Raw genomic sequence first — 25289 nt, forward strand, 5'->3', positions numbered from 1 at the left:
GAATGTGTTTCATCGGTTTTTACGCAATGCGGGTTGGTAATTTTCCTACAATTTTTATACCATACATTTCTAATAAAACCAAACTATAAAAGCACAGAGCGGATTCCCGTTTTCTGAGTTGTCTTTCCTCTCTATCCTGCACGTTCAACCTGACTTACAACAGGCCCTAATGTACCTCAGATTTTTCAATTTTTACTGGAAAGTGTTATTCATCTGAAATTTTGTAAAATATCAATTATTTCAGTACTTCTTTGTATTCAAATTGAACTCGCTCGGTGCTTCATTGTCAAAGCCAAAGGCATTTTTACAGAACTTGAACAGGAAATGACATTTACGTTCGTTGAGTTGACCAACCAGTGTAAACCGCCCTTGTATTCTAACAAACAGGTACAGGAGACACATACAGGTGGGGATTTTTATTTCCTTGATGTTGGTAACGCACGTGGTATTTACATTTTTAATGATTTATGGCTATGCGTTAAGATGACAATTGCAATGAACAAATATTTTTTAATTTTGAGTGTAGTTTTCGTATCGTATTTAAAAGCGGTTTCGTCAGAGAGTAATTTGGAGGATGACAATGAGACGCAAGGACGGTATCTTATTGAAGGAAAGGTTTTTCCAATGGAACTCCCTTTCACACCTCCAAATTGGCAGGCGAACACTCGATTACACGTGAACGGCGGCGAATACATCGGCTTCGTTAAAGAAGACGGTACGTTTATAATCCACAATATGCCTTCGGGATCATACATTCTGGAAGTACTCCATCCGGAATTTTCCTACGAACCGGTTCGAGTCGAAATAAACTCCAAAGGCAAGTTCCGCGCGAGAAAAGTGAATCATATACAAACTAGCGTGGTCGTTCAAGTACCATACCCGTTAAAGTTAAAACCGTTGGGAAAAACGAGATATTTTCAAGTGCGTGAGCAGTGGAGAATTACCGATTTCCTATTCAATCCGATGATCTTAATGATGTTCCTACCTCTGCTCTTAATTATGATTTTACCAAAAATGCTAAGCGATCCGGAGACCAAACGGGAAATGGAACAAATCGGAAGTCTGACTAACTTTGAGATGCCTGCTGTTTCTGATTATGTCACCAATTACCTGGCGACTGCTCAATCACAACCGGTTAAGAAGAATGCGAAAAACAAGAAAAGACAATGAGATTTTAGTGCAGTGTTGCAATTTACTTGTTCTTTAGGTAAATAAACTTCGGTAGGTTTTGTGAGGTGAAGTGCACTAATTTTATTTCATTATTTAATTAAGTATCAATTTTATGGCAAGATGTTGATGTAGGGGAAATTGTTATGCTCACTTATTTATACATGAAGTCAGTATGTATTTATGTAATAATTGTTATTTAGGTTTGTTATGTTTCTTATCAAAGTATGTGATTTGTTTAGCCATTGGTGTACCTCAGTTTACCCTTTATCACAGATAAAGTAGGTATATCTGTGCTTTATCTAATTAGTCTGTCCAGTTCAGTACTTTTTGATTAAGTATTCATGAGAGCGGAGGCTTCAATCCCTATCTACCCAAGGGTAACTATACTCACAAAATGCAATTGTTAGTTACTCGGATTACATTGTTTTTTTACATCATATATACAGTGTGTCCATGATAAGAATGAATAGCAAGGGGAAATGGAAATTATAAGAAATACATAGGCTAAGTTTGAAAAGTTTTAGGGCTTAGTGAAATAATTTTTCTGGCCTTGTTTGAAAAGATATCAAAAAACAAATCACACTTCCCTACACGACAGTGCTAACTGTATTGAGTAGCATTTTTATTTTTCCCCCCTCGAAAAATATTTACACTGAATTATAGCTTCTGTCCCCAGTTCATACAATCTAAGACTGCTGTGCCAATAGCGACTGCTACAGAAGGTAAATTTACCAACATTTACATTGATTTTAACTTGGTTATTTGAAAATTCCCCTTTGATAATCTCTACGTACGGCACTGTGTTCAGTCACAGGACTTATTTAGACACTGCCTAAATACAGTGCGATGTAGATTATGACGTGACTCCTATTTTTTAAATATGCGTGCTCACCTCAATTGCACTTTAAATATTTATTTCTCACAAAGTGCAAATAAAAATGCGTAACCTATGCTCGTCCTTTAATTTTTCGTTGTAGGTAGTTTCTTATTGAAATGATATAAAAATTACGATTTAAAAAAAAAGGTGTAATCCGGAGTCACGTCGGATTGTAGATGCTAGTGAAGAGAACGACCGTTGGTTAAGTTCTTATTCTGTGGTTGTGTGTTTTTGAGTGAAGTTTTGAAAATATGTCGATTTTAATTTTATAGTGAAGATTTTATATTTATATACAAGTTAGAGATCCACAATGGCGCAATAGTAAGAAATCTTCTGTAATGATTAATTAACTGATGTGCTTCTTGTAGTGATTTATACAATTCGCCGAGCTTCCTTCCTCTCAAAGGGGACTCGGGTTCCAGTTCGTCCAGTATTAGCGGTCTTGACAGTTACAATCTCTATAAGGATATGCAGAAAATACCCAACGTAAGCCACCTTAATAGCGATCTTAAATTTAGAACGAATGTAACAACTACGTTTGGTAATGATGTCGTACAGTTTTAAGGGCAGCATTATGACAGGGAGATCTTTTATGTTAATATGTTTTAGTTTTGTAATTTATTTTTGGTCGCTAACTTGTGCAGTTTCTGTAGCTGGCATTAGTTATTCAGATACCATCATTTATGCTCGCAATCCAACTGTATATTATTATAAGAGTAATTGTGTTGTTTCAGGTTCCCCTGCCAAATTCAAACCACAAGCGTAAACAACTTTTTACACGACTAAGTCCGAATATGAGATCTAACAAACTGCATGAATACTTAATGCAACTGAAACGTCCCGTAGTAGCGAGTACGCCGAGGGGGGCCGAAGCATGCAGCACATCGGGCGTTAGCTTTTGTGGGTTGTCACCTATCGTTGCACGAAGAGACAGCATTATTCACATTAACGGACACAAATCGCAAAATATACGCAATGACAATTGTTCAGTTAAGGTAGTCACAAAACATCTGAAATCCCTTAAAAATAACAAACTAAAAAAGAAAAAGGTCAAACGGGTGCCCAAAATTGCGCAGAAACAAAATAATAAGACGATCGAGGTAGTGTCATTTGAAAATTGTCCTGCCGGTAAACAACCACTAAGTAATATAGAAGCAGGAGTTGGCATGCCAATTCACAACGAAGAGAGAGAAACGCAAACCTCGAATTCTTTAATTTGTCAGCAAATGAGGAATGGGAAGAGTCAAAGTGATATTGTTAATCCCATAAATTTGCTTAAAGACAAATTGATTGGAAGCACCAATGTGCTTAAAAATTCTTTGAATGAGGGAAAACAGTCCCCTCAATCTTCATTTAAAAATGATAATTCTATTTCTAAAATTCTGTCTAACATTGATTTTCTGTTATGTTCTCAAGCTTCTCGTACATCTGCAGGCAGCGACAAGGTTCAGAATAATGTAGACACATTTAAGCATCCACAAAAAGATTTAAAAACAATTAGTGATAAAAAAACTGATGATGATCTTCCTCACGACACTGTACAAGAGAAGGAAGTGTCCAAGATCTCTGAAGAGAAAACTGAAAGTGTACTAGAAAATAGATCCACTGTATCAAAAATACCAACTAGTGATAGAATATTAAGAAATAGAAGTAAGACAGCTAATATTCCAGTAGCTTCTACAGAAAAGAAGCCGCGTACAAAGAAAAAAGGGAAAGGTGAGGTTAGTGACAATAAAGTGGCCAATTTAGATTCAGAAATGAAAGTAAGTGAAAATCAACACCACACCTTAGAGGGTTCTCAAATGGGTACGAGACTGGCTTCTCGGTTATTGAGTGATTGTTCTAGTCTTGAACATCATGATAAGACAAAAACGGACGGTGAACCATCCCACTCCACTACTCTCACTGGTATCCCAGAGAAACTGTCAGAGACTTTGTTAAAAGATGGAAGCAATATCAGCACTAACAGTGCAAAGAGAAAAAGGGGAGCTGGACGTCGGAATAATACCGGTACGGTTAAAGTTGGTGGTGAACATCCAGACAGTACAAAAATGGGCTGTGAAAGGCTTTCTCTCACTGCAATCCCGGAGAAACTTTCCGAAATGCCCGTGAACGATGGCAAAAGTATCAGCAATAACAGTATGAAAAGAAAAAGGGGAGCTGGACCACAGAATAATGCCAGTATGGTTAATGTTGGTGGTGGACTTCCAGCTAATACAAAAACAGATTGTGCATCAACTGCTATCCCTGAAAAACTTTCAGAAAAACAAGTGAATGATACCAATACAGTTAACGTTAATCCTGACAATCAAGATGAGACACAAGCAGGCTGTGACGAGGCTGGAATAATTCTTGATAATGAACCATCACCTATGAGCTTAGATTCTGAGATACTTTCTGAAACCCTGGTGAACGAAACCAATCTACCAGCTAATCAGTCGAATTCAAACACTCTTGTTGATGACCACTTGATGGATTGCTATATAAGCGGAGTGGAGTGCATCGAATTGTCCTCCAACATAGATATGGATCAAAGAAGCCGAGAACTTAATGAAGCTGATATTGTTAGAGAGACACACGGTGGAAGCATTCGGAACTTTGAAATAAGCAGACGTGACAGAGAAAATACTTTACGCTGTCATAAAGAAACATCACTGGAAAGAACAGAAGAAGATCCTCGTGTGGCCCAAAGAGAAAACACAATTATTCAAGTAAGTGATCTGGCAGATAATAACTACAGTGTTGCAATGAGTGACAGAGAGGAAATCTGTGAAGTAAATGATATGGAAAAAGATACGCACAATTGTGATATAGCAATTGATGAGAATGCAAATCGGTCACTGCCACCACTAATTCGTGGAGAGAAGAGCGATGTTGCAGTAATTGTCGAAAAAGCCGCATTAGTGGTGGAAGGAATTATCTGTGAAGCGAGTGATTTGGAAAAAGACAGAATTGGTGCTGCTCCCGTGACGGATGTGGAAGTAAATAGGTCACTACCTAGTAGAGTAATGCCGGAAACTGCAAAAGATCTTATTGACAACGGTGCACCTAATAAACATGATAGAGAAGGTGTTGAACTTGTCCAAGAGCAACATGTGCAAAGTTCACCTACAGTTAGCAAGGCGCAAATCGTAACCGTAACAAACACAACTCAACCGAGTGAACCTGAACACAACACAAATGATGCAGCTTCGTTTGTGGTACCAACAAAAGAAACAAATGCGCCAAGTAAATCAAATAGGAAGCCAAACACACAGAGAAAGGCCAACCCTAAGAAAGCACATGAAGACACGCCTATAAAAAATAATCCTAAACAAACCAGTAGGGATACCAAACGAAAAACAACAAAGGAGCATATCGTGTTAAAGCAGTACATACGTACCCGCAAATCAGGTAATTAGAAGATTATTTCAGGCTTCGTACATTTTTATTACCCATTGTTGTTCAGAATATAGTATTATTTTTTGACTAATAATTATGCATTAAATGCAAGAACAACTTAAACATTTGGTTGTGCACATGTTAGGTTCCATGTGCACATGATATAAAGTTCTATTGTCTCCAAGTGATCGTAACATTCGTAAACGGTAAAACAAAATCTATTTGAGTTGTTCTTTTATTTGATGTCTAATTTGAAATCTTGAGTGAAAAAATTTGCAATGCCTTGAAACGCTTTTGCATTGATTTCCCAAAATTTATGTTCACGAATTATGTGGTCGCTCTTTTTTTTGTAAAAAAAATTTGTAACCTTCCACTCTTATACTCTACGCGGTCGTATGGGGTTGAAATTTTACATGTGAGATGTCTGGTATAAAGCGTGTATACATAATAATAATAATAATAATAAAGGTCTTTATTGGTCTTTTCCTGCCACGCAAGATATAAAAGATACACAGAATAGATATAACAAACAAAACAAAGGAAAAGACAATCTTGAGGCGCAGTTCAAAATATTTTTGTTCTTTCACTGAACCTCAGTTAGAGAAGTAAACATAATAGAAAAAAAATAGATATCAGAGTATAACAAAAAAAAACAGACTTAAAATAAAACAATTCTACACAAACAATTCATAAGCACCTACACGCATCACTTCTTGGGACATATCTGATCATTCCTACCATCGTAGACCCAAGAGCACTACCGATTTTTAGTTTAATTGATAGATGTCCAATAGTAAAAATTTCACGATCTTCTCATTATCGAGTTTAAAATTCGCGGGTCTCATTCAAAGTTTTGAAGTTAGAATATCCTTGACGATCAAGGGCATCCTCCCAATTAGCCGCCTTAAAATTGTACAACTTTTGTATGAAACCAAAAAACATGATCCCAACAAGTCATTAAATCAACTCAAGATAAACGAATCACCTGGTATATATAATTGTCGCGTAAACTTAATTACATGAGTTATTTATTTGCAATAAATTTATGAAATGAATTAATTTAGAACAGTTGAAATATTATTAATCACTCACATATACACAATTTGTAACAGCGCGAACTATTTATTACTTCGGTATTGAAATTGGAACTATACTGAATCGCAATTCGATTTGCGTATATAGTAAACTCAAGTGGTTGTGAGTCTCCCCGAGTGTTTCGGAACAAATCATGTCGTATTTATCGGAAAGATTGCGTCAAATCCGCTGTATCGCCGATGACTAATCCTTCATGGCGCCTTGATGTCTATCGGAATTTCTGGAATATTCGCTACAATATATACTGGGTGAATATTTCAAAACCGAACATAGGCAATTAACATGGAAAAAACGTTTTTTGCCGATCGTTGCTCTCCATGTTAACTTAGAGGGTGTATAATGACACCAATCGAAAGAGGAATTTTTTTTCTCATCTAATGATATACGAATTTAGCTCATTTTCAAGTGTATTTCTCATTATTTTATCAAAAATTCGGCAATAAATCGAAAGTTATGAGGATACTACGAACTGGACACTTCATATAACACAATCAAATATGACAGGCAGTTCAATTGATCATTCAATGTAGGCAACACATCATACAAACATTAATGGTAAGCGCCATCTATTATACGAACGGTGGAAGTAGCAAGAGTTTATGTGAAAATTGTACCCTGGATCTTATCTTGATACATCCATGCTCAAAATCAAAGATATTGAATAATATTGACAAGCTTTTTAATTTGTTTATAAAATACAACTACTTCAATTATTTTTATAACATTCACTCCTTGATACTTTATACAAAGTTTGTACAGAACACTTTTCAACAGTTTACAATGTAATCAGTTATCTGGGTTTTAAGGTACCTATGTCCTATGTATTAGAATGTCTTCGTATTCTTGTTCTTAAATCGAAAGTACATAACCAGAAACCTACACAAAAACCTTGAAGAACTAAATTGCCAATTTTGGAATTTTTGCTTCCAAGATTGCTTAACATGACCTTTCTCGCTTAATATGATTAGAAATTAATCAGTTTCTCGTTATGTTATATCTGTTGTTAATTCACAGGATTCGTTCGGCTTGAAGAGACTGCACCAAGTTGTTCCAAGGATAGTACCATGAATGGTAAGTGTTTCATTGCGTTGCAATAGTTGGAATATGTACTACTGTAGAGAACTTTTGCAGATACCGGGAGACCGAGGCGAGCCGGTGGAGCTCCAAGGGCATTCATTCAAGCAACCTTTGTGGATACTAGACACATTCGAAGTAAGTGAAAGGCACCTTTTTTATATTTATAGTAGACTCCTGGATGAAAAAACAACTGGATTGCTTGCCAAGTCAAAATTTATGAAGCCAACAACAGCGCCATCACAAGGCCTTTTGTGAAACGAAGTTTGACACACGTCAATTTTAGGAGATTTATTTAGTGCTTTTATGTAATTTTGTGTTAGTTCGTTATATAATTAATTTAAAATGGGACGCTGAAGTTGTTGCGATGCAGCTTATAACCTCAAAAACAAGGACGTTAATACAGAAATGTTTTTCGCTTAAGTAAAACGCTAATTCGGCTCCTCCAAATTCATCAAATGAAAATGATGATAGTTTCTCCGACCAGGAAGAAGTTGAAAAGTAGTAGATGAAAATGTAAACACTTTCTCTGATCATTAAAATATGGATCTTAAATCGAAGTAACACCCTCACCATCATGTACTACCTACTCGATATCCAGAAAATTGGTTACACGCTACAATAAACATGTACATTATTGTAAAATAATAGTACATTATTGTAACGTGATTTATAAATTCGGGTTCGATTTATATCAATATTTATTAAACAAAACTAAACACTACAAAAAAACCGTACAATTTATATCGATTATTTATATCACACACTTCGCAATTTATATGTATTTCCGCGCTCTAATGTTTCATACGTACTCGATCTCGTTCGATAGTAAAACTGCTGCGATGTTCGGTCCGCAACCGTGTATAAATACACGCAACCAATGTAAGTCCAGAACATTCGCGCAATTACCAGACACGCTGCAAACATCCCCACCATCGCGCGTCTAGAAAATTCCAGAGCGCCAAAGGCGACGTCATGTCTGGAGCGTTTCCGTTACATTATATATCAAGGTAGAGAAGTACAGTATTATTGCCTGAGCACCAAGATTACATCTCGAGGCGCTTGCGCCGAGGGGTGTAAGGTGCGAAGGCAATAATAGACTTCTCTACCATGGTATATACAGGGTGTTACACGACCGTTCGAAAAAAAAAAATCGGGTTGTAGAGGGCATCAAAACAAGCACTTTTTCCAAATAAACCGAGGGTCCAACGTGTTTCGTTTGGGAGCCACCCCCCAAAGAGTGTTGAAATCTGCATTTCTTCTTTAATTTTTTTCTCAGCAACCATAAGAGTTACAAAGTCGGGTGGCATGTCTTTGAATAGGTTTTTGGGTATGCTCTTTCCGATTTTGCAATTTTTTTTTCAAAATTCCTACCCCTAAAGGGCGCACCCCTAAACTAGGGTGCAAAAAAAATTCTGATTTCGACGAAATTTGGTATCTGGGGTTTTTTAACATGAAAATCACGAATCTGAAATTAGTTTTTGAAAATTCGAAAAAAAAAGTTCCACTGCAATTCTTGGCGGGACAACGAAAATAGAGATAATTCCACGAAATTTGTTGTGTACATACTAAACGAGTTAAGGAACAAAACTGTCGAACAGTTTTTTTAAAATAACTTTTCAAACAAAAGTTATACTCATTTGAATGTTGGTCCTTCGGGTCGCGAAGTGTCCCAAGCCTACTAGTAAGCCATAATTTCGCATGTGTTGGTTGCCAATGTCGCATGTTGCTGAGAAAAAAATTAAAGAAGAAATGCAGATTTCAACACTCTTTGGGGGGTGGCTCCCAAACGAAACACGTTGGACCCTCGGTTTATTTGGAAAAAGTGCTTGTTTTGATGCCCTCTACAACCCGATTTTTTTTTTTCGAACGGTCGTGTAACACCCTGTATACTATTTTTTTCACTACTAGCATTAACATATTATATTGATAAGAAAGTGAACGGTTGGACAGAATTGTTTGTTTCTTAATTTAACATGTCAATCAAGTACGTGGAAGTACAAGTCAAACAGGCCGTATTTTGTTCTGTCATTGAGATATTTTCAAAGAGTAATTTCGGTGGAATTTTTTCAAAATGTGATAATTTAAGGTATGTAATTTCTCTGGAAATGGCTGATGGTGGCAATTATTCATTTTAGAGAACTTGTCCAAACGTTTATTGAGCGAAATTTCGGGTTGTGTTTTCTAAAAGTGACAGCGCGACAGTTCTCATTATTGACTACTAGTTAATAATGTCCACATTATTAACCACTTTGAACAAATGCCGAGAAAGCCTACTTTACAAGTGGAAAAAAGGTTAATAATCATGTCATCAGACACTAGTAGTGAAAATACTTATTTCACTATCTGTTGTTATCATTATTTAAAAATGATATCTACTTCAAATTTATTTATTATATAAATTAATTCGTCAGGTATAAAGTTAAACTGTGATTGTATAAATAAGTATACTTGTCCTTGCAAATTTCATATTTAGTTCTTATTTTAGCCATCAAAAAAAGGCAGTGTACCTTTCTTTTTCACCAAAAATCGACTACACCAAAATTTCTCGGGAAAACACTTTTTCTTATTAATTTTGGTGCGTAGAATCCAAAACAATTCGGACTTTTTCCATTAGACTTCTCAATCAAAAGTTATGGACTACCAATTTCGAAAGAAAATTCAAAGGGCTGTAACTTTTGATCTAGTAGCCCTATCTTGGAACTGTTTGAAATTATGGATTCTACAGGCCACATTCTATAAGAAAATTTGTTTCCGGGTCGATCTGAGACATGGCGCTGTAGAGAAGGTTGGCTTCAAATTTTATACTATATAGATATTATACGACGCCAGCGGTCCAGGTTTAAGTGGTCGAAGAGTAGACTATTCTGAGCTTATGTAGCAGAACTTGGTACAAAACTCAAATGTCTAATGAATTATGTAGAAACCTGTCAGTGGCTTTACAAGAATGGATTTCGCCTATTTTCTGCATTTTTCACAGACTGTCACCATTTAATTTATGTTCTGATGCTATATTTGCTTAATCTTTAACAGACTAAGAAAGATGTCATGCGATTTACATCAGAAGATACTTTCTCCATATAAGTAGCTACATGTATTATAACTCGTTCCAGAACTGTCAAGCGCAAGTGTTATATCAACCGACTCTGATTCGAAAAATACAACTACAAAAACTACAAAAACATCTACTACTAGGACAAAGAGGCAGCGGACTACTAAAACTAAAAATACTAGGGACAGCACAGATAATGATCAGCAAAATGAAAACAATCCGAAAAATAGAAGAGAAGAAACGGCACCTCCCACTAAACGAAAACGCCAAGTTACAAAAACGAATGTCTCTCATGACAGGAATAGGACGGATGCAACTCATAGTGTTGATCAGGATATTTCGGCAGGTTTGGCCACAACTGGAAACTGTGAGTCTGGTACAGGTATGTTCATATTTAAATAAAATTGATTATTGTGATCATCTATTACCTTGTGCTTGTGCAGAATGATATATATCAATGGCCCTAGGTCTAAGCTAGCATTCAGTTTTCAAGAGGCTGTCTTAGAAACAATCGCTATCGAACGACCAATATTTTAATAGCTTACAGTATTTAAAATAATTAGGTACCAAAATGTCTTTATCAAAGGCAATAAAGAATGATACCCCTGAAATTTTACTGCATGTTCAAGCTGTTCATTGACATTGTATAAATGTGCGCAATAATAATTGCAAGAAACTGTAGTCCTATTCAGCTTCACAAAAGGTAGGTTTACGTTTTCCGTATTACAGGTCTAATAATTATGGCATGGAAAGTATAAGTACCTCAAAATTTTCAGTCTTCTATACATTATACCGTAAAGTAAATTTGGCCGAGAACTATTTATTACTTCGGCGTTGAAATTGGAACTGTCCGGAAACGCAATTAGGTTTGCTTATATAGTAAACGCGAGTGTTCTCGAGTACTCCCGAACGCTCTCGAGTGTTCTAGAACAAAACATGTCACATTTCCCGGAAATATTACGTCACATTCGCATTCGTTCTTTATCGCCGATGATTATTCTTTCATGGCGCCTCGATGTCTATCGTGATTTCTGGAATATTCGTTACAATACACTCCAGCATATACAAACAAGGGCATGTTAATATATCGCTCTCTATTTTTAAGATCATTACTTATCCTAATGGCTCTCCTTTGTGGCCTGTGAGTTCTATTGGTTACACTGGAATGTCCCCATCATCAAAACGCCTTAGAGATATGAAGCTCAATTAACGTGAAACATGTAGTACTGCGCTCGTAACTGTGATATTAGGAAATTATTACAATCATTTGAAAGATATACAGAGTTTCAAAATATCTAAGTGAACTGTTGTGATCCCATTTGATCCCAATGAAAAGAACGATTTTGGTGCATTCATAGCCACCTAGATTAAAAAGTAACATTCAATCATTTTTTTAACAACCTTGTATAAATTACCGAAAATAATCCGGTGTAAAATTGTCTGTTTAATCGGAAAATGTAAAAATATACAGGTTGTGCCATATAGAAAAATACTATTTCAAGCCTTCAATTCATTTTTACTCATAATATCACCTACTAAAATTTTATACCCATACTAAATCGGCTCGGTACGAGTGTACGACTTAAGTGACTTGGCGCAATCGGTACGCGAAATAGCAGAGTGCGACATCAACGAAAAAAAGAAGTTTTAAAAAAAATCCTAGAATCCGATCGGCCCCAATTGTGAATTTAAACCCTCCTGGGACACACAGACACATAAACAAATTTTATCAAAATCTGTCCAGACGTTTAGGAGTTGAGTTACAAACACATGTTCAAAAGAATTTTATGTACAGCGTGGCCTTTTGAAAACAATGACTAAATTTGAAAGAGAAGTAAATGACCCCATTTTTGTGGTGTTGTATGTGACTACCACTTTTTTGATGTGACACCGGCATTATAGACCTTTAACGGCCTTGAAAATAAAATAGACATCTCAAGAAATGGGGCAATTGATCTCAAAATAAAAAATGACACTAGACAAAGTGTGTTTGTTGACATTTAATCACATAGAAATTGAAATAAAATATCACAAAAATGGAGCACTGGCATCTGATGACACAAAATATGATGCCCCAAAAAAATGGGGTCATTAACGTTTTTGATCTTGGTATTGAAATATTACACCAGAAAAATTGACCATTGACTTCTGATGTCCTCGAAAATATAATAATAATAATAATAACCATGTAACTGCAAATCTATTAATATTTCAATTTCACCTTCAATCTTAATATTTCTTCATCATCTAAGCTTATTTGCACTAATTATCCTTTTTTAAATTGTATTGAAAAAATTCTTTGAATCAGGTGCCCACAACTTACATCAAGGACACACATCTGATCATTATAATACTCCTGTTTGTATGAATGAAACGGGAGTTGCTATGTTGGACAGTAGTGTTGACAATACTATCGTGCCAAGAGAGTGTAATGCAGAAGCGGTCGTGGATCCAAAGGTTATAACTATTCAGAACACCCCGATTCCAAGCACAAGTAAAGCAAACTCCAATAAAGGTGAAAGTGGAGAAGGTAGCAGTGGTGGTTTCAAAATGAACACTGCAGGGGAGGAGAAGGATAATCATAATAGGCCAGCCACAGGTTCGAATCGCTGTAGTGATCATATGATTCAAGCTATAATCAACAACAAATGCACACCATTAGGTAAGATTAGGTTTTTCACTTTGTTATTTGTTAACAAGTTAACAAAATGTATACTACAGATATACAGGGTTTCGCTAAAGTTCCGGGACGGATCTATAAGTTTGAAACAAGTGAAGAAAATAATGTGAAAATTTGGGGATTAATAAAGGGTCATAAAAACTGCACTTTATAAATGTTTAGGGTATCGCCTTGTAAAAAACTCCAGTGTACGAAAGTTTTAAACTATAATAATAATAATAATAATAAACGTATATTTGTTTTAAGGCAATGCCTCATACAAAGAAATAGAGAGAGATATGATAGATAACTTAAACAAATTATAAATTTCTAAATAATTATGACATAAAAGAAACCATTTTTCTATAAATAAGTAAATCAACTATCATTCATTTAAACAAAATGATCTTATTCTTAATGCATTAAGTATATAATTATAAACACAGTTTAGTTGGGCTGCGTCCTTTACTTGTAGTAAGTGACAGATATTAGATTCGTCGTCCTCATCGATGCAATATTTTTTTAAATAAACGACCCTTATCGGTTGATATATTGGGCATTTAAAAAGGAAGTGTATAAGATTTTCGTTTTCGTTAAGATTACATACTTGGCATTTGTTTATGTTATCTAGTTTGTAAAGCATATTTTTTATAAGAATGCGCGTCCCATTTTTGTAAGCCAGTCTGAGTTGTGCTACTGTTCTGATCTTTATAATTGGGACTTTAAACGTTAAATATGCTGACATTTCATAATTATGCTTCATAGCCTGTAATTTGTTGTAGTGGTCGTTAAATTTTGTACTCGTTACGATATCTGCAGATTTTAAAGTTGTGAAGTGTTGGTCAATTACATTTCTGATAGAGCTTTTAGTCATATGATGCGATTGCTGTAGCCAGGTGTTCCCATACCCCAGATTTTCTATAAAATGACGTATTTGTGATGCCCAGTTGTATTCAGCCGTATTCTGTTCCCAGGAGTCGAGGTGTTTCAACCGATTATAAAGCAAATTCGTATAAGACGTTGGTTTTTGTTTTAATACTTTCATCCACCAATTTAATGCTCGCGCCCATACGAAGTTACTAACATGCCTCGCGCCGGTTTCCAGGCGGAGCATATGATTAGGGGTAGTTTTCTGACATTGCAGAACGTCTTTGAGATACTTGGTGAGTATTCCTTCAAGCCCTTCCGGTTTAAAAACGGCCCATGTTTCAGCTCCATGCAGAGCGGTAGCTTGGACAACACTATGAAATAGTTTGAATTTTTCATTCCATGAACTCGATTTGCCTTTTATGAGGATTGCTTTAACATTACCGATTGCAACTAAGGCCTTCTTTTTTGCCTCTTTTGTTGCTTCATTAAATTTGCCCGTTGATGTAAATGTAACGCCAAGATATGAAAATTTATTTACAACTTCTAATGGATCGCGATCATAATAAAACTTAACAGTTTTTGAATGTGTCCAGTTTCTTTGAAATTTCATTATTTTAGTTTTGTTAGTATTTAACGTCAGACTATTTTCCTTACAATAATTGTATAAAATATTAATTTTCTTTTGCAAGTCTATGGGAGAATGGGAGAACAAAGCAATGTCGTCAGCATATGCAATTAACAAAATATCATTGTTCTGATCGATATTTAAACCACGAACTCCATGTGCTCGGAAATAACTCTCTATATCATTTATAAAAAGTGAAAACAGTATTGGAGATAGTTTTTCCCCCTGCAACACCCCTTCTGTGATAGGAATCGTATTACTTAAGTTGTTGTTCACTTTAACCTGCAAACTTGCATTCTTATACAGACTCTCTATCATTCTAATAACTTTTGCACTAATGCCATTATCATACAATTTCCTCCAAAGTATGTTATGGTTGATTCTGTCGAATGCTTGTTTAAAATCGATAAACATTACATATACTGCATTTCTTGCCAACCTTAGTTGTATATGAATAATTGCCATTAATGAGAATATGTTATCCGAAGTGCCTCTAGTTTTTCTAAATCCCATTTGGTATTCCTTTAGAATGGAAGATTCTTCAACAAAGTTGTAAATTCTATTGTATAGGATTTGGGTAAATAATTTTGTAACACTATTGGTTAGGGCTATACCTCTGTAATTTGCTGGATCATTTTTCGGTCCTTTCTTATGAATTGGCGTGATGATTATTATTGACCAAGAACGAGGTATTTTTTCTAATTCCCAAATATTGTTAAACATATTGAGCATATAATGTTCCCAGTTTGGTGGTAAGTGTTTATAAAATTCATTGGGTATTAAATCAAATCCCGGTGTTTTACCGAGTTTGGCCGACGCTATGCTGTTGTGAAGCTCGTTTAATGTTATAGGCGTATCTAAGTAATAATTAGAAACGTCAAAGTATAATGATACAGATGAATTCAAGTTTGCGTGATGTCTACGATAAAATTCTTCCCATTCCTCAAGTGTTACTTCGTTGATGTTTTCGCGACTTGTTTTCAAGTTTTTAACAACTTTCCAAAATTCACTACTATTATTAACATTAGCAAGAGTGTTAGATATGTTCTTATAATACACCTTTTTAGATTTAGAAAGTTTTAAACTATCTAAAATCCGGTTTTCTTCACTTGTTTGGACCTTATAACTAACTCCGCCAGAAGACTTTTGGAAAACTCTGTATTTTTAAAATCTGGGGGAAGCTAGTTATACATTTTTTACAAATAATAGCTAACTGATATTCATGCTGAAGGTCACTCCCACTTATTGCAAAGTACATATTCCTTTCAGAGTGGTGCGCCGATCCACCACAACTTGATCCATCTCAGAACTTGAGTATGATGTTCTGTTTGACAAACCTAAAGTCGCATATGTGCACTACATTCTGTGGATTCATACAGTACGGACCTGGCCGAAAGAAATCTGGTATTCCGAAAAATCACGCGCTTGTAAGTAATTTGATGAGGTTGTTGCCCCGAATTGACTCGATTCGATGTTTTTAGCTATACAAGGTGGAAAAGGGAAATGTTGAAGTTACGCAGCAATTTAATACAAGAATTCTTGACGTTAACGCCTGCTTCTACATACCCTTAGGTAATTATTCAATTGAGACACTCTCGGCATAAATATTGCCTTAATGCCCTTGGTACATAAATAACTATTAGTGTCTAAGGACCACATACTACATTCTCATTATTTACAGTATGATAGCTCACATACTAAAAATGGGCAATTAATATTATTTTGCCGAGTCGAACTTTGTTTGATTCCATGTTGTTTATATGGAATATAACTTCAGCGGGCATGCACTTATAACCAGATGTGTTTATCATTGACACATGCAATGTGTAAATAGTTTTTCTTATTTCAGGTTCCCCTTATACAATCAAAATATAAGTGATACTGAAAATTTAATTTTATTTTTTATAAAAATGGTAAGTCTTTCTTTAATTCTTGTTCGTATTGTGAACAGTTTGACTATGTATTTAATTTTAGATTTAGACCAATTTATTTTATAAAAAGTTTGTAATAAAAAACTTTCCAATTTTGAGCAAAGTATAATTTCCTGATTCCATGTTTGTTATTTTAAGTAGGCGGCTACTCTGGGGTCCTCCCAAATTTTATGGATTGCACTAAAGCCGCATGCCACTTTAATATGTCATCAATAAGTAATATAAATTATTAATCAGTGGCACAGCTAAGGTTAGAGTAGGGGTGTTTAGAATGGGCTTCCCTGGCAGGGACTGCCAGACACAGTACGAGCAATATTTAAAAGTATCATTTTTCGAAAAAATCGAATTTGAAGCATACTTTACACCAAAAACAATTGAAAGAATGTGCAGTTTTTACTAACCAAACGTTCTAACCATTTTACATTTACATTTTGGCCGTGGAAGCAGACTGGCCCAAAACCTTACTTGCACTCACATTTATAACACTTTTTTTAACATGAGCGCGGATTTCATTATTTATCACTTTAATATTGACGTTAATACTAAGACCAAACGCCATTCCATTTGCTTATACAGGTTGATTGAAATTTGAGGGCCACTATCAGGATCTCTGAAACTGTAAGAGATAGGTAGGTAGGTTAAATTAGGCAAAGCTGTGTATTTTTATGTTTCAATTCCGTTTTGAATGAATAGCGCCATTTCTTATTAGGAAATAGTGATATTTATATTTTTGAAATCGGGAAAAAAATGCTCTATCAAATGACACAAAAAGATATAAGATATTAATTAAGGAGTCAAGCAGGAGGCTATGGGTGGTAGAAATTAATTCCTTTCGTTAAGATTAGAGTATCATGGAGCATACATAAAACCAGTTCCTCCCCCCCCCCCCCCCAATCCCCTTTCTTGATAAGGAGTCGGAACGTAGGGCGGTAGTTGGTGGAAAACAGTTGCTTTTGTTGAGACCTTTCATTGGAATTGGTTGTTGCATGTAAAAGTTATGCACGTTTTACACTCAAAAACATCATCTCGGGCAAAAATTCATGGGGAGGGCCCCCCTTGTGACAGCGAAATTTGATAGCCGTCTGGCACACCTTCAGGGTTTTAGGGTACATATTGCAAAAAATTTCAGGACTCTAGGTCCATTCCCCTAAAAGTAGTTCAAAACCGCAGAAGTGGGTCCGGACAGACGGACGGCCAAACGCAAACATAATTCTTAAAAAATGCGATAAAAAATGGCCATAATAATGTGTCATTTATTTCAAAATATGTTTAAATAACTTCGGTAAAATAGTTATAATTTTTTCAGTTTCAAAACGGCATTTTGTTAAGCATCAAAGTACGCAACTTTACTATAACTTAAACTATTATCTATCTCTTACAGTTTTCGAGATCCCCATGGTGGCCTTGAATTTGAATCAGCCTGTATATAAATATATACAGGGTGTTCATTTGAAAACCTTCCACCACGGATTTATCGAAAACCATTGATTAAAGGAAAAGACGCCGAGACACGTCAAAAGATTTGTCAAGGGGGGCAAGTTTTTGACCAAAAACTAATTCACCCTCTGTCCCCCAAGGTCTATTCCCTTAAAAGTTTTAAATGATAAGTGGTACCGAGTATTAGTTTGTTTGAAAGGTCTTTCGAAGTCCTTTATTTTGACGTTTGATTTTTTAAAATCGGTCAATTCGTTTTCGACAAAATTAGAAAAATCTTTAATTCGTTTAATGATAGTTAAATTTCATCATTCGCAAAAAACTAGAGGCAGTTAAGTTGCGTACGCGCTCTGGTCACCTGTAGGTAGTGAGCGTATTCTACAGGCCATCGTGCTGGCCGTGCTTTGTTGTTGGGCTATTGTTAGGTAAACCCCCTCGCAAATATCCCGATATATTCCTAGGCGCGCGGCGTAACCCTTTCTCAAATAGGTATTAACCCTTCATGATGGCATCACCAACGACGCATCCCAATCGCCAACTGGAGTGTTTGGAGATCCAGGAGAGCCCAGCACTAGCTCGAAGCGGGACGCCCCCGCGGTGAGTTTCTTAATTAATTGGCGATGATCGCGGATAAGCAATGGCGATGTTTATTTACATGACCCTCCAGCGCGAAAGACGAGCTGTCAGACTGAATGCTGCCATGCCACCTCTTATGACCACATTCGTAGATTACAGGGAGGCGTTTCTAATAGAAGGTGAGTTTACAATAGATTTATCGCATCTTAATAATGAGTTCTGTCCAGCAATTAGTTACCAGCTACTTCCCTTGATAAAAATACCAATGCCCTTCATTACAAATATAAAGAACAGAAAAGATATGCATGAATTTATAGCGTACCGATTCAGTTGTTGTGTCCTACACAAGAGTTGTGCACAATTTCTACTTGCCATGTACGATATGTAGGTAGTACCTACCATTGAATAACTTAATTTTTTATTCAATGCTAGTACCAAAGAGTAACCATAATTTACTCTTTGCTAGTACCTACGGTTGCTGTTTTAAGAATTTTCTTGAACGTAACTAGAGACATCTATCAATGATAAGCAGAAGTAGCGCGAGCAATGTTAATTTATAATCGTTGATTTATATATTACAATGATATACATCAGTGATATTCATGTAGAAGTAGACAGGGATTTCCTGTCTGCTTTAAGTGATAAAAAGTCTTCTAAAGAACGCCTAACTTTATGCAACAAAAATAACTACCTACAACAAATGAAGATTTGAATATTATCGCTTTGACTTCCGTATTTGTATTTTCGTTTGTGTGCTATGTATTTAACTAAAGAAAAAGTTGATATTTCTAATTGGTATAGTGCCTGTAACAGTTTAAAGGAGCTTAAGAGATTTATTTTCTGTGCGGCTAAAGCAACAATATTCAAATTAATAATTAATATGACAGCCAGATCTTTATTTGTTTCAAGAAGTTATTTTGGTTGCATAAAATTAGGCGTGTTTCAGAAGACTTTTTATCATTGGAACCATAGGAATTCCCTATGTCTACTTTTACATGAATATCACTGCATGTATTATTTCATTGCGCCCCTCTTCCGGCAGTTGTATAAAGCAAAAGTAATAAGTGTATCCCCTCCACTTGCGACGCGCTCCTAAGGTGTTGGTGACTACAGATAAGAAAATCTATTATCGCGTCACCTAACAATTTTTCGCGCAGTAGTTGGCGAAAGCTCGAACGGTGCCGATGTATGCAGCGTCGATTCAATGGTAAATGGAGTGAACGGTGAGCTGTTAATGCATACAAACTCATCACTAACCTCAAACATCACTGCTATTCTTCAACGGCAAAGGAAAAATTGTGAAATGCATCCCCTTTTTCGCGTTTTCCTGATTTCGCATGAGGTCACACACACTATGCTTTCTTTACCAAAATATTTTCAACAGGTATGTGCTCATTACAGCTTAGACGTTAGTCATGAATCGACGTGCGTTGACGTAAACTATCCAAAATGATATTTTTACTACTCGTCTAGTTGACAGGTTGGAAAAACTACGGTCAGGTGGAAATCGGTCGGGAGTGCAAACTTCTCCGGCGGTTTTCCTCAATAACTTTCTTGCGCATTTTCCAACGAAGTTCGTTGCGCGATTGCAGTCAGTTTCTCTGTCCGTCCGTCCGAGGCTTTTACTACTCCTACAGTTTTCAATACATTTACTTCGATCTTTTTGAGTTCAGTAGCTTATAGCTCTGCCACTTGAGCCAAGAAAAATCTGGACGATTATCAACTTTCTTTGAAATTTTAACCACAGATACTTCTACTAAAGGCAAACATATCGCATGTAGTAAAAATCAGATGTGCGCTTGAGCAGACTGCGCAATGCCAATTTTGTTTATGTATGGGGATGTTTCTTTGAAATTTTAACTGAAGATGCTTTTGGTAAAAGCAAATTTACTTATTTATAATTAAGACCGAATGTTGAAACGCCAATACTCGATTATTTAGTTTAGACATTCAATGGTTTTAAGAGTATACGTATACCCTACTGCTAATTGTACCGATTTTCGTTTTGGACGAAGCCTAAAAATTGCCTTTTTTGCATGGCCCTCATATTATACTAAATTACATATAATTATTTAAGATTAGAATATAAATAACCAGGAAAAACACATCATTTCGAAAACCTATCAGAGTAGGTTATAGGAATTATAAAAAAGTTTTGAAGGTTTTGGAAGAGTCTAAAAATGACAGAAAACTATACAGGGTGTTCGATTTAAAAAAAAGTGAGATTTTGTTATATAAAGTTTGCAATTTGGATCTACAAAAAAAACACCCTTAAGCTTTTTTTTAATGTTTCATAGTAGATGTATTTATTTGACCATTTACTTACTCGGATAAAAGATATAAAACCCTGGAATCAAATTTAAGTAATATTGACAATATACTGACCGGTTGCAAATGCCTAATTTCTCATTAAAAATCGAAATCTTTAAAAAACGCTTCAGTTTTACGGATATTAACTCTATAATAAAAAGACGTAAATACAACTAGAATTCAGAAATGCATATAATGCAGAAAATGCAATAATTAAAGATATTTTACATCACAACTCATACTATTCGATTACGGAATTCATTCACAAGAACTTACCTTGATCTTCTAGCTAGCCATTATTTGACAATATAATATCAAACATACTTCACGTACCTATGTAGACTGTGATAATATCCAACTCACATGTTATTGCTATTTATGTTGTTTGTTATTGTTACTGACGTGTCCTATACATTTTTATATGTCTACAGGAAATAAAGATTATTATTATTATTATTATTATTCAAATACAGGGGGTTCTATTTAAAAAAATGTACCATTTTGGCCCCTTGGGGCGCACCCTGATAATTAAATATTTTAAAATGTGAAAGAATTTTGAACCATATCATAATACAAAAGCACTCTATCTAAAATTCTTATCTTCAAAGCATTACGTTACTCCGCGCATAAATGACTCATCCTGTACAGTTAATGTCTCCATTACACGATCCACGCAAAACTGGTGCATTTTGAACGAAGAGTATGTATGGCCGATGACTTTATAGCGTTTTACCCGTACAGTTTTAACCATACGTTTAAAACTGTGTAAAAAGAACGAAGTCTATGGCCACCTTAAGATCATAAGGAATATGCATATCACCGTGAAATCAAAACCATCAATTAACTTGCGGTTTTATTACACGCTCAGTTAAGCTTTATATTGTGAGTAGTTTTTGTAGTTTAGTTTTTCTATCAATCAATCAAGGTAATTTAATAGTTGAACTTTTTTTCTATAATTATTACATTACATAAATTCATACCCTATCAATTACCTTACCGCAACGCTTTACAGACACCTTGTGCAAACGTACAATTTTAATTATTGTCGCAAGACTTGCGTGTTTAAATTGTGCTTGCACGTTTCTGATTCCTACAACATTCTCGTAAATAAAACGTATGTATTTATAATATCAAGTTATTTCTTGTTTAATTAATCTCGCTTTAAATAGAGTACGTATATAACAATTATCATATTTCTTGCTTTCTCGATTGTTAATTAAAAGTTAAAGTGCATAATATAATGTAGGTACGTTTTGTCGGTGCCAAAGCAAATAAGGAGATTAATAAAATAGTAATTTATTGGAGGCATTCCATAGGAAGAACCCTTTATATTGTAACATAACGGCACCAATCCGGTGCGTTAGGACGGAAAAGAAATTGATCTTTCTGGTGTGAAATGCACTGTGTTGGTTGTTGTAGGATCCATGATCGGAGAGAACGGTCTATGGCGAGGCAGTGCGGGTTTCAGTCTTTAGATCTAGTGCGATATCATTTTAATTGGTTCAAATATAAATTTCCTTAACACCTAGTAAATTAAAACCAAATATTTTGGTAATTATTTTGTAAGAGTAGGTGGCCGGCTATTCTATTCTAAATAATTCAACTCGTCAGTTGCCATCCTTAAAAATCAAGATGCCTACATGATTCTTGCTGAGATTTTTGCAAACATCAAGTAGGCCGTACCCGAACCCAAAAGGCGGTTTGCTTTAAACATATAAACATTAAAAGTACCAACAGACCGTTTTTGGTGTCTAGTATTAGATAAGTACCTAATTTGAAAAGGGGACCGATTAACGAGAATTAGGTCACCATTACTCGTGAACTTGGTAATTCAGGACAAAGTTGTTTTATTTTGCACTAAACTTTTATAGGTATTCACTCATTTTTCTTATGTCATACCTACTCGGAAAGTGAAAGCGCCGACATTCTGCTAAAAAAGGAAATGGTTTGCCACTTTCTTTGAAGGAAACGTGTCATTTGTTGCGTAGCGTGATGTAATACAAGGTATGAAGTAAATATCAATTTTGATTTCAAACAGCAACTATAGTCGCTTATATATCATCTAATTAAAAATCCAAATGTTATAAAATAATGAGACATTATATTATTATATTTATTATACATACTAAATATCCTTGCTATCGAGAAGATGACCAAGAAAAAAGGGCGACTCGAAAATTAATTAATGTACATAACGTAATTTGGTTCATTCATGGCCAACTTCGCCAGAGCACCAGACATAAATGTGAATAAATTCCGACATCTTTCTCAAAATTCATTGCACCTCGGTAGCAAAACCCTTCTCCATTACACCCTTGACCCTGTGCTCGACAAAATCGACGGTATTTATGAACCATGTCGACAAGCATTCATATACAAAATAGAAAAGTAACAGACCATACAGTAATGAAAAAGTGAAACCTAAATAATTAACAAATGGCAAATTTACCTACCTCTTCGGTCCGATGCATGTAGTAATCGAAAATTCATTTCTTGCATATTTGAATGGTTGCTCAGTTAAATTTAATGCATGCCGAAAATCCATTCGTTTCTTTGAATGTTTCAAATTTTTCAGTTTTTTTTTGAATTTTTTTTAGGTTCGTTGAATTTTTCAATTTTTGATTGAGATGTCTTTTGGATTTTTTTAAATTTTAAATTCGACAATTCACATTTATGAAATAATTCAAATTTTTCTGATTCTGTAGTTTTTCGTATTCTCCGGGTTCTCTCGCACCTTTAGGTTTTTGGTATTCTTTCGTTCCTTAAAATTCTTCAAAACCTTTATGCAGATTCTGAAGATTCGAATTCTTCAATTTGATCACTTCTACACATATCTCAGGTTTGTTCAAAGTTTCTGATTTTTCAATTCCTCCTACTACTGTTTACGTGCATATCTCTGAATATAATACTTCAAATTTAGGTCTTAATGGTATGACTTACAAAACAGCCAAGATCTTATTTATGTTTTGATTGTGGTTGGAAAGAAAATATTGTACTTTTATTTTACCTGAATCACAATCTCCGTTTTAAACACTCAAATGCGTTCGAAAAAAGGCAAACCTTCGCCAATCGATTTCTACGAGTTTAAGGATCAGTGTTACAGCTATTGAACATGAGCCGGATTAAAAGTTGTGTTTCCGGATGCCAGCCGACTGCCAAAAATTTTCCCCTGCTGAAAATCGTATGCGATTCTTCCTATAAAAAGCTGTTGTTTGTAACACATTTAAGAACACGATAAAGTCTGATTGAGGTGGTCTATAGACGCTTATAATTAACATAACAAAATTATCGCATACTATCTCTATATAGGAACAATCACAAACATGTTATGTACATAAAATTTAAATTACGAAATCTGACAACTAATTAACAAGATTTTATTCGGTCACTACGCACAGTAGAACAATTCTACGAAAAGGGTAGCACTATGAGTCGTTTGGGCATATGTACACGATGTTCCAAATTTGAGGGAACCGTAAAAGATATGCAGTCGGTTAATCGGCGACATCTGGACGCCACCCCCAAGCGCGTTATACTGACGTGGTGATTTTTCTATTTTCTCTTACATTTTTGGTCCAATTTTTTTTTTAATTGGTGTCGTAAAGATCTTGTAAACGCGTCCAACCCCTGCGGGACGGAATTCTGCTCTTTTCCTAGGACCGGAATTAACTACCTTTCGCAAGGCGCGCGTCTTCGAAGGTTAGTCGACTTTGAGCGTTCAAAAGTTTCTTAGAGCTCGTGGTCTATTTAGTTACAAAGAATCTCATACGATTTTCAGTAGGGGATTGTTTTGACCCTCACTTCGCATTCGGAAACGAGTCACTTTAGGAGAAATGTCTTAAATTTTTTTGCATATTTTTAGTCGTAAAAGTCGACTGCATATAGTTAGCCCACAATTTCTGTAACACCCTGTATAAACATATTTGATTTTTACTAAAAATATGGTGCATTAGAATCTATAGAGTGTTTCGAAATTGGCGCACACGGACTATGGGATGGTGTTATACGACAAAAACTGAACAAAAAGTTCATCTACCAGTTTTCCATCAGACCGCTATTCTTCGAGCTACCGCGGTTTTAAAAATCTCCACCCCCCCTACACTGCGCCACTGGATAAACTTAATAATAACACATTTTTAAAAACACGGTGTGGCACCGCATCATTACCGCTGAACAGAATTCGGTCTTCTAATCTTCTAAAAGTTAGCATCTGGTAGCCGCCGCAGAGGATGTCA

The 25289-nt window shown here is 35.4% G+C and overlaps 2 protein-coding genes across 2 annotated transcripts; both read left to right on the forward strand.

The window, feature by feature from the left end:
* Positions 1-440: 440 nt before the first annotated feature.
* LOC116172652 (ER membrane protein complex subunit 7) lies at positions 441-1408 on the forward strand. Its single transcript, XM_031489903.1, has one exon. The coding sequence runs from the start codon at positions 484-486 to the stop codon at positions 1168-1170; it is 687 nt and encodes a 228-aa protein (XP_031345763.1). The 5' UTR covers positions 441-483; the 3' UTR covers positions 1171-1408.
* A 134-nt stretch (positions 1409-1542) lies between these two features.
* On the forward strand, positions 1543-16832 carry LOC116172642. Its single transcript, XM_031489893.1, has 10 exons — positions 1543-2368; positions 2416-2533; positions 2782-5440; positions 7538-7594; positions 7655-7735; positions 10711-11031; positions 12958-13311; positions 16073-16230; positions 16285-16375; positions 16653-16832. Exons 1-10 carry the CDS (start codon positions 2358-2360, stop codon positions 16676-16678), a joined length of 3876 nt encoding a protein of 1291 aa, XP_031345753.1. The 5' UTR covers positions 1543-2357; the 3' UTR covers positions 16679-16832.
* The last annotated feature ends 8457 nt before the right edge of the window (positions 16833-25289 follow it).

This window comes from Photinus pyralis, unplaced genomic scaffold (assembly GCF_008802855.1).
Source record: "Photinus pyralis isolate 1611_PpyrPB1 unplaced genomic scaffold, Ppyr1.3 Ppyr1.4_LG1, whole genome shotgun sequence".
Lineage (NCBI taxonomy): Eukaryota > Metazoa > Arthropoda > Insecta > Coleoptera > Lampyridae > Photinus > Photinus pyralis.

Excerpts from the sequence above, each read along its gene's own strand:
- LOC116172652 (XM_031489903.1), top strand. The coding sequence starts at position 484 with ATGACAATTGCAATGAACAAATATTTTTTAATTTTGAGTGTAGTTTTC.
- LOC116172642 (XM_031489893.1), top strand. Across the intron at positions 16,231-16,284 it reads TTCCGAAAAATCACGCGCTT|CTATACAAGGTGGAAAAGGG; the intron begins GTAAGTAATTTG and ends CGATGTTTTTAG. Across the intron at positions 16,376-16,652 it reads CTGCTTCTACATACCCTTAG|GTTCCCCTTATACAATCAAA; the intron begins GTAATTATTCAA and ends TTCTTATTTCAG.